This window comes from the organism of the source record quoted next, unplaced genomic scaffold (genome assembly GCF_019419815.1).
Source record: "Pyrus x bretschneideri cultivar Hongxiangsu unplaced genomic scaffold, Pyrus_bretschneideri_v1 Contig76, whole genome shotgun sequence".
Taxonomy (NCBI): Eukaryota; Viridiplantae; Streptophyta; class Magnoliopsida; order Rosales; family Rosaceae; genus Pyrus; species Pyrus x bretschneideri.
In genome coordinates this window covers 1117475-1127618 of record NW_025999816.1, presented here as the reverse complement: position 1 = coordinate 1127618, position 10144 = coordinate 1117475, and the positions used below count along the sequence as shown (strand labels likewise).

Below are 10144 nucleotides of genomic sequence, written 5' to 3'. Positions count from 1 at the left end.
GCTTCCTTGTTAGGCCTTTCTTCTTGGGTTCCTTTCGTTTTATACTTTTTGATACAAAGTGATTTTGTACCTGAACCGAGCACAGAACCTCAGGTGCATGCATCGAACGTAGAATCTCCGGTACAACCGAACATAGAACCTCGATTACAGTTGCAAATGGCCGTAGTCGTTCGAACTGTATTGTATGTATGTATAGAATACTGCTAGATGAATGAAGCTAAATCAAGAAGGGAAAGAGTTGCCTCCCAGTAGTGACCATTTACAACTGCACTTTTAGGCGAATAAGAAGTGAAATACAGGAGAAATGTTAGGACGATAGTTCAAAAGACAATTCCATTCCATTAATTTGGAGTAAACGCATCGCCGCCGATCTTTCTTTTCATACTAATATGCAGCGAAAGGAATTACAAACATATCATTCATTACATCTGACTTTGAACTATATACCAACTACCCTTTTCATTTTCTAATCTGAAACTGCACCGGCATCATTCGACACACGAGTTGGACGACACCACACAATGAAGTTTATGTTGTTACATCTTTCTTTGGTCCGGTCCACAATTATATCAAACCTAAGGACATATTTATGAGACTCTTGAACCCTCTGCTGGTGCTTTTACCCCCGAAACCATCATGTTCACTATTTCATTTCACCTTGGAAGATATGAGCCATCAGCAGTTGAGAAGTCCATCCAGGTGTTCTAACAATCCGCCCATGGAATACTGAATTCTACCCTTTAACACGATACTAGATCTTCAGCTCTCTCACCTGAAAAACACAATTGCAAAATCGTTGTAAGATTAACGCTGATCTTTTCTTTATGAAATTTATACACCATTACAAGCTAACATAAGGGTTAAAAACCAGATACACAGATTTACCCAAAAATAGGGAAATACAGATATTAGCAACTGCCGCTAAAGGTAAACTCAAACATGATCAGGGAAAAGCTATAGCTAGGAAGAGCACTATGATGAAGTGTGTCCAATCATCCATATAATTGCTCAACAAGAAGATTATCGTAAATCAAGCCAAAAGCGTAATATGTGATGCATTTTAGGGGCAATCACGCCTTTTCCTTTCTGTATCTTTGGCAATCACAGAAAATTATGTAACAATGTTTGTAGGTCACAAAGTTACCAATGCGAGTCATTACAAATCAAAGAAAAATGCTTCTTAGAATTTAGAATTGTCCACACTAGAAAATGGGCAATTTCAGTGCAGTCTAATTGGCAAGAAACCAAAAAAAAACCATTACATGGTGTTCCTACAGCACATTTCAAATTCATGTTGTCAGCGCAGTATTTTGTTAATAATGATGCATTGAGTTAAGTATGGATAACTACCCAACCTTTTGGGGTGATTCCAAATTAGTCTCAACCTTTTAAAACATTCCAAATAACTACCTAACGTTTTGAAAATTAGACATGTTGGATCACCGGCAATAAGTGATGACTTTACCAACATTAAGTGATGACGTTACTAGCCTTAAATGATGAGGTGGACAGATGATACAGTTGATTTTCACTAAGTGCTTTCTTTGGAGCTCTAATTCCTCAAGTCAACCCCTTTTAACGAAGTTAAACCGTAAATTTGCTTGGCTAAAATGCGTCGATTTGGAGATTCAAAGCTCCATAGATGACTTGAGAGTTAAACAGGCTTTAATATTTGTCCATGTCATCAGTTAATTCAAAACGTTAGGCAGTCATTTGGAGTGTTTTAAAAGATTAGGATTTAGGCACCAATTTGGAATCACCCCTAAAGGTTGGGTAGTTATCTTGACTTAACCCACTCACTTTTGACATTATTCTTTTAGGGCCGCAAGAAAGTATGAAAGGCATTTTCTAGTGGTTCAAACATCACCGTTCAAAAAAACTTATCAGAAAACATGAACACCCATCAAATTTATCAAGAAACACCACCAAATTGAATTTTTCTGACCAAATCTCTCATTGCTGTGTGAGAATACTTACCATGCATGCACTTAATGAAAAAATCCAACTCAGGAAAGCAAATTGTGCCTTGAACTAGAGGAGATGGCTGCTGGTATACGAAAAATGAAAAGTGGTGGTGATCAGGATCATTTCTTGGCTTCACCATCTCAACTATTCTCATGCACCCTTCTCTATCATAACATGAAAGTGCATTTTCCCCAGCTACAGTCAATCCTCGATCCCAGGCTAAATTTAAAACCTGTAGAAACAAATGAGAATCTAGCATCACACAAATTGATTACAGACATACATATCCACATAATCAAACATTATATTGAAAAACTGCCTACTTTAATACTTAATATGTGCCTTTCAATTTTTCAAACACCAGGAAACTCTAGGGGTAATACTTAGAAACTGAAGATCAAGTAAAATGTGAATTCGACAGGTTGGTTTCCAATAATTTATGAAGGAGATTCTCATATTCTTACGATTCAATTAGACGTTACATCTAAAAACATACGTTTTGTGGTTCACACTATAACAGTTAAAGAGCCCAAAGAGAAGGGATATCAGCAAGGGCCTTTACCTGCCAACTCAAACCTTCCGGATCAGCCAGTGCTTCATTATCCTGAATAGAAATATGCGGACCTGAGCAAACAAACTTCACCGTCGCTAAATGTTTCTTCAGAACTTCAAGAACGGGAGAGTACCCATCCTGGTTTGTTGGGTTATAGTACCCAGAAGTTAGCTCCGCTGCATGGCTAGTAGTCTTATACCACCAAAAAACTGAAGGAACCTACCCATTGGCATATTTTAATTAATTTTTCATTATGTAACAAGTTCACCATAGAGCACTTTAAGAAAAACATCACAACCATGCACCCCTTGATTCAGTTCTAGGTACACATGATTATACGTAATAACAATGTTAATGAACATCAGACAATTTAAATACAACCAATCACTATACTACTTCCAGGTTTGATGCTGGGATTTCTCAATGTAACTAATCTTTATGGCCATTTCTAGGTGGGACGCTAGTGTAGGACTACACTGAACATGACAAATCTGTAAACCATTTAGGGTGCGTTTGTTGCACCGGACTATTTCGGACTAGACTAACTTTCGAGACTAAGCTAGACTCGCTTAGACTAGACTAAGCTAGACTGATTTAGTGAAGCATTTGGTGCAGTGTCGGACTAACAAGCAGCATAACTAACAAACTCTAAAATTATATTATTTTAATGCATATCTAGAATTTTTTATAATTAATTATTCCTTTCTTTTTTTTCCTTCTAGAAACCCTTTTTCTAGAATGCTCCATCTTCTCTGCCTCTCAACTTCCCTTTTTTTAACATCCGTAACATCAATCCTCTCTGCCTCTTGATTGTTTCCTTCATCAAGCTTGGCCTGAACATCTGTTGCTTTCATGGAATCCGTTTGCAAAAAAATACACCTTTCAAAATCCCATTTCCTTTGATGCAATTCCCCAGTTCTTACTAATTGCCATTCCATTTTCTTTTGTTTCCTTCTCTCAATTTTCTCACCAACCAAACAACTTTCAAAATCCCCAATTCCAAATAATTGCTCACCTTGTCTGCAATATCGGATTCAGATCATGGTCCGCTGAAAACGACAGAGTCGGAAATTGAATTCCAGCGACTGAACGAGACTGGCGGGGGAAGAATCAGCAGAAGCAGGGTGGTTGGTAAGTGAGAAAATTAAGGGCGTTTCTGAGACAGAGAGAGAGAGCGATGTGTGTGTGTGCGAGATCTGAGATGCCAAAAGACCCAGATGATGGAAGACCCCAAATCACCGACCCAGATGACAAAAAATCCTTATTTCCGAGGATTGAGATCTTGTAAGTTCGAACGAGGCACAAGGTTTGGACGAGCCAAACGAAGCAGCGCGGGGGTCTTAGCAGTCCTAGGATATTTGGGGGGTCTGGCTAAGAACTTTTAGTGAGAGAGTCAGACTTAATCCTATTAAACCTAATCCTTCAGCCTAACAAACATGGGACTACAATAATAGCTAGTCCAGTCCAAGGAGAGTTGGTGAGCCCAAACAAACGCACCCTTATAAGACTAAAGGAATGATTTAACAAATCCTAATCATGCATAATCTGCATTTTATACCTAACATCATGTAGACAGACAGAAACCAGAGAGTTTTTTAAGGAATCATGAACCAAATGTTCAAAGACTTCCACACATGCGTGCTTGCGATGAAACTGAAAGTGAAAGATTATCCTTATCCAACAGTTAAAAACCCGACTTTCCACAACATCATAAAATATAGTTTAAAGGTAAAATTTCAGCCTTTCAAGTTCTATCGTTTACATATCACTCTTTGTTTTTTTGGTTTCAGTGTCCTGTGCTGGTCATAAGCACATTCAAAGGAAGAGGAAGATAAATTCATTGTCCCATGAATGTATAACAAAATTATGGATTTTCTTTGGAACATAGATGGTGTCACAGAAGGATTACTTCATTTCACTGGATGTTATACAGAAACAGAAGGAATCAAAGTTTCTTGTAGTGATCAATATGTTATCCAACTTATTTACTTCTCTCTCGGAAGTTGATCGTGGAATTAGAAATTAGAAAATTTACAACAGATTTTTACATTCTATCAACCCTTCCTTTCCACTGATAAGTTCTAACACAAAATTGGGGTCATAATGGAGTGCAAATTCCTTTATAGACAATCAACTCCGCCCTATTAAACACTAAAACAAAGGAACCACAATGGTCCTGCCTATTTTTCCTTTTGATCTAAATGCACTGTTAGTATAATATTGCTAATCAGAGGAGTAAAACCAGAAGAAAAATGAAATTTAGAAAGACGAGAAGTGAAGAGAACATAACACCATCTAGCACAGACAGTAAAGGGTGGGGCATAGACCAGATACATACCTTGACAATTAATTTGGTTTCATCAAAGGCAAGGCTTGCAAGAGACAGTACACTATCCGCGTGATCAATTAATGACTGTGCATACCAATGAAGGAAAAAGCGTCCATAATAACTATCATAATCACCACGTTCACAGAAAAAGCCAGTTTCATGTGGCCGAGAATTGTATTCCCCAGCATTCTCAGGTCCCCTGGCCCAGAATGAGTGCCCACGCAATTTAGCAGCTCTCTGCAGACTCTCTTGTAAATATTTATCATAACACTGCAAAGAAGAGATCAAATGTTATTCAACACAATTGCAATGCGAGTCTACAATTTGAAGGAGCATGAAGGAGCAATCTTCTTCAAGAACCAATGGTAAATAAATGCCACAAACTATCTAAAAACATCGCCACTACAATATATGCAAAGAGGGAAATAGTTCGAGAAAAGAGAGAGTACTTTCAAATAATTATTTCTTTATCTCATCTATTTTAACCTGAAGAATATGGGGACAGAAAGACTCTAAATGGATATACAATTAGCTCCTCCAAGAAAAGAGACAAATGGATGGGATGGTTTAGATTTAACGGATACCTGAAACTCACCGATACCAGGATACCTCCACCCCATCCTTTCTGAAAAGGAAGGATACTTGAGCTCCCCAGATGCTCCAAGTCCAATTTCCACAGCAGAAATGAGACCCTCAGCAAACAAGTCGTCAAACTCAGTACGAAAACTTCTCATAAAATCAAAATAGACCTGCATAAAGAAACCAATTGAACAACACAGACAAAAGGTAAAGAAGTTTCAACTTAAAACAAGGCCAGACAGAACAGGGATAAAAAAAAAAAAAAAATATATATATATATATATATAAAGAGAGAGACAATTGAACAACACAGACAAAAGGTAAAGAAATTTCAACTTAAAACAAGGCCAGACAGAACAGGGATAAAAAAAAAATATATATATATACACACACACATATATCAATTCACCATAAAAGAAGAAATGGTACAGAGGCACACAGTGGAGGACATAATATATGATGAAGTAAATCAAAACAAAATGTGGATGGAATAGTTTAATGTTCCAAGCTAAAAGGCAGCTCAACATTCTGTACATATTTACATACCTCGACACCAGTTCTTCCTTGTAGAACTCTTTCTTTATCAATCCCCAGAGATAGACATTCAGTGTTCCTCCTTCCTTCTCGATCTGTAAAGAATATGTCTGGGTTTTTCTTACCAATTTCTAAGATCCATTGTGGAAGAGGGATGAGGGCGTCACCAGAGTCACTTCTTCCATACTCATGAAATGCCATTACAACCTTCAAAAGAATGATTTCAGAAACTACTCGTCAACAGAATGTCAGATGCTCTAATATAGCATATGAAGTGTTAAAAAAAAAAAAAAAAAAAAACTCTTAAGTTACAAGATTAGAAAGTAACAATAATGCATCTTAACAAAATACAGTCTCCCTTGTTTGACACCACAGTAGATTGCGTAGGAAGACATAAAACTAAATGGTACAAGTAGCGATGTATTTTCAACCACTCAATGTGTTCAAGAAAACTTGAGACAGCAATAAATAAGTTCATAAGGAAAGGCACTGAAAATAAAAAATATTTTCGTAGGTCTTCCCATAGCTTCATTAAGCTTAATTCAATCGTTTTTTATTCATAAAATTGTGCTTTCCTAAGCTTACTAATTTGAAATGTCTTGAACTCATAATCTAGCAGATACTATAGTTCTACATATGTCCTTAGAGCATCTCCAAATTCCAATGGAGTAGGCAAACCCATTTTAATGAGCCACGTAGGCAAAACCTAGCTCCAACGGTATAGGCTATAAGAATGGGTAACATAAGTCAGGGAGAGGTACCTGCAATTTGAGCTTGAACTCCCGGACAATGTTAAAAAGAGCTCTGTAACCAGACCAGACATATTTCTGGGGGCTCCAGCCTTCGACAATCCCCCACCAACAATCCACAACAACGCCATCTATATTCAGAGATTGCACATGAGCTAGCTCCTGTCTCAATCCTTCAGGATCAACCAACTGACAGTAACTGTTGATGAACCCAGTCTGCAAAACAAGCCCCAAGAATTGTATCACTTAAAAAACCAAATTTTACCAAAATATGAAAATACAGGGAACATGGGTTTCTCTTAGAATCAGACAATAAGCAACGAAAACAAAATGCAACGCGAAAAAAAGACTGAAAATTTGGCTCACGGCAAGGGCAGCATAGAGAGGAACATAAGCCAAGGCAGTGGTGGGAATGCCATGGTCCCCGGAACTGATGGAATTGGAAAGGTGATGCATGAGCTGATCACCAGCCTCCATTTCCAAGCATTCAACGGATTTGTTGGTGGCGGCAGTGACCGTGGCCGTGGCTGTGGCTGTGGTGTCTCTCTCTGCAATTACTACAGAATCAAGGGATGCCGGTGACAAGCTCTCATCAATTCTCGCCATTGATGATGGGTTCGTTGCTTTTACTCCTGATGAAACTGGGCTCTCCACCGACCTCATCCCCATGGGGCTCTGGTACGCCGCTGCCTGTCACCATTTTCTACAAACTTTGAGTCCTTTAAATTGACCCTAATTCCGAAAATAAAAGAATGAATTACTTAGAAATGGGATGTACGGACCATTTGGGAGGGAGGAGGAGCGTGGCGGTAAGTGGTGCCATCGGGCTCGACGACCCAGCCAGCCTCACGTGCGAGGGCTGCGAGCACATCGTTCATGTCCGCACGCGCAGGCAGCGGAAAGTTACCGTACTGGCGGAGGCCGGCGAGCATCCGGCTAGTGATGGATCGACGGAGGCGTTCTCGAAGCTTGGTGCGCTCCTTCTCCTTCTCCCTCTCCCTCTTGCCCTTGTTAGTGGTGGGGGTGGAGGAGGGACTGGTGGGACCCGCTGAGCCAGCCGCAGTGGCGGCGAAGCCACGGGGACGGCGGGGCTGGGGCTGGGGCTGAGGGTGGGATTGTTGGGGTTGGATAGGATGGGACGAATGGTGGGGGTGGGGGTGAGGGAGGTAATCGGAGCTGTGGTCACTTTGTGGATCCAGATCGTGGTGGAGACTGTCGTCGTCGTTCATGTTTTTGAGAAGTGAAGGCCGGAAAAGGGCATATAATTTGAATGTGCACTTCTCAACGCTAAAAGTTATGTTCGCAGCTCAGTCGCTGATACAGCTTCTTCGTATGTGCTTTTATCAGAATTAACTCTCTTTTCACTCGAAGTGCTTCCATGTGTTTGTGCTACTTGAACTGCTTCTAAGGGCTGGTTTGATATTGATGTGCTTTAAAAAAAAATTGTTTTTGTTGTGCTATGAGAATAAGCAGCTGTGAAATAAAGCAGTAGAGTGTTTGGTAAACTTTTTTGTAAAAGTTCTTTTGAAAAAAAAAACAGTATTATAATGTTTGATAAACTTTTATATAAAACATATGTGAAAAAAAAATCGATTTTTCGAACTTGGGTTTTGCAACTTCTTGTTTTTGGCTTTTTTCCACCCAAAACTGTGAAAAAAAACTGAAGTTGAATGTTTACCAAACGCAAAAACAACTCCCAGCTTTTTTTTATACCAGCTTTTTTCAAAATCACCTCAGTACCAAACCAGGCTTAAGTTATTTTTGTAAGGATAAAGTACATTTTCATACTTCAGGTTTGGGTTCTATTTTAATTCCTTACAACATCTTTAAAATATTTCACTTTCATACCTAAAATACTATTTTATTTCAAAATAATACCTCCATTACATTTTTCATCCATTGATCCGTTAAATGCTGACGTGGCTGCCACATATATGACACGTGGCTGCCAAATGTCTGCCACGTGGGCAAAAATAATAATTTTTTTTTTTTTTTTAAACCTGAATTTTTACAAAAAAAAAAAATGAAAACCCAAGGTCCCACATCTGCAAGAAGAAGAAGAAGAAGAGGAAGGAGAAGAAAGAAAGAAAAAAACCCCAAAATCCCACCCGAGCCACTCCTCCCAAAAATCCCTCATCACCCACCCCCGAAAATCCCATCTACCATAAAATGAGTTCAAAAATCATCTCAAACTCAAAGTATTAGCATTTTCAAAACTTACTTGGATCATAACACGGATATCTATTTAGTAAAATATGGTATAATATGCGGCTTCCTTCGGGCATAAGCTCTTATGTATGTGTAAACATGATAAATGAATTATAACTATTTTCAAATAGATCGGGATCGGGGAGAATTTCTGAAATGTAAAGTCAATATATCTATATGTATTAGGAAATCATATGAAAGGGATGTTATTATTTTAGTTTGGATCTAAGAAATTCGATGAATTATCCCTAAAGGTTCACATCATAATAGTGCTGGTTGATGAGAGTTACTTCGGAAACAAAAAAAAGTAAAAAAAAAAAAATTATTTTTGTTATTCTCCCAATTCCAATAAAATGCAACTAGGTCTAGTTAGAGTATGAGTTGGCGATCAGAACGTATATGGGTAGAACTTATAGCGGGGTCTCGAAAAACAAGTAATTTCTGTTGGGCCTTTATTCTTTTTTTAGGTTCATTAGGGTTTTTATTGGTTGGAACGTCCAGTTATTTTGGTAGGAATTTTATATCTTTTGGGGGGGGTGGGGGGGTGAGTGGGACGGGAGGAAGGTCACGGCGCCCGAGGGGGTGGGACGGGAGGAAGGTCGCGGCGCCGAGGAAGGGGGATGCGAGGAGGGGACGCCCGGGGGAGGGTCGCGAGAGGAGGCTCCTAGCGGAGGGCGGTTGGTTTTTTTTTTCCTTTTCTTCCTCCCTCATTTTCCTCTTCTTCTTCCTACTGCAGATGCAGGTCGCTCAAAAAAAAAATTACCCTTCTTCCTCCCTCTTCTTCTTCTTCTTGCAGATGTGGGTCGCTGGGGGAGGAGGGATAGTTTCAATTTTCTTTTTTTTTTCCTTCCTTCCTTCCTCCCTTCCTCCCTATTCTTCTTCTTCTTCTTCTTCTTGCAGATGTAGGTCACATAGTTTCAATTTTTTGTTTCTTCCTCCCTCTTCTTCTTCTTCTTCTTCTTCTTGCAGATGTGTGTGACATCCCACATTACCCAGGGGAGTGATCCTTATATGTATATTCCCATCCCTACTTAGCACGAGGCCTTTTGGAAGCTCACTGGCTTCGGATTCCATAGGAACTCCGAAGTTAAACGAGTTTGCGCGAGAGCAATCCCATGATGGGTGGCCCACTGGGAAGTTGCTCGTGAGTTCCCAAAACAAAACCGTGAAGGAATGGTAAGCCCAAAGCGGACAATATCGTGCTACGATGGTGGAGTGGGCCCGGGA

General features: G+C 39.4%; 1 protein-coding gene across 1 annotated transcript; it reads right to left on the bottom strand.

Moving 5' to 3' along the window:
* Positions 1-319: 319 nt before the first annotated feature.
* Positions 320-8066, bottom strand: LOC103955548 (beta-amylase 8). The gene is made up of 9 exons (XM_018649498.2): positions 7492-8066; positions 7076-7399; positions 6722-6925; positions 5973-6167; positions 5432-5596; positions 4857-5117; positions 2528-2737; positions 1978-2197; positions 320-772 (listed from the first exon to the last, which is right to left on the bottom strand). Exons 1-9 carry the CDS (start codon positions 7936-7938, stop codon positions 741-743), a joined length of 2058 nt encoding a protein of 685 aa, XP_018505014.2. The 5' UTR covers positions 7939-8066; the 3' UTR covers positions 320-740.
* Between the last annotated feature and the right edge of the window lie 2078 nt (positions 8067-10144).

Coding starts and splice junctions, on each gene's coding strand:
- LOC103955548 (XM_018649498.2), bottom strand. CDS start 7,938: ATGAACGACGACGACAGTCTCCACCACGATCTGGATCCACAAAGTGAC. Junction 7,400..7,491: donor CTCCTCCTCCCTCCCAAATG/GTCCGTACATCC, acceptor AAATGGTGACAG/GCAGCGGCGTACCAGAGCCC. Junction 2,738..4,856: donor AAACCAAATTAATTGTCAAG/GTATGTATCTGG, acceptor GCCAATGGGTAG/GTTCCTTCAGTTTTTTGGTG.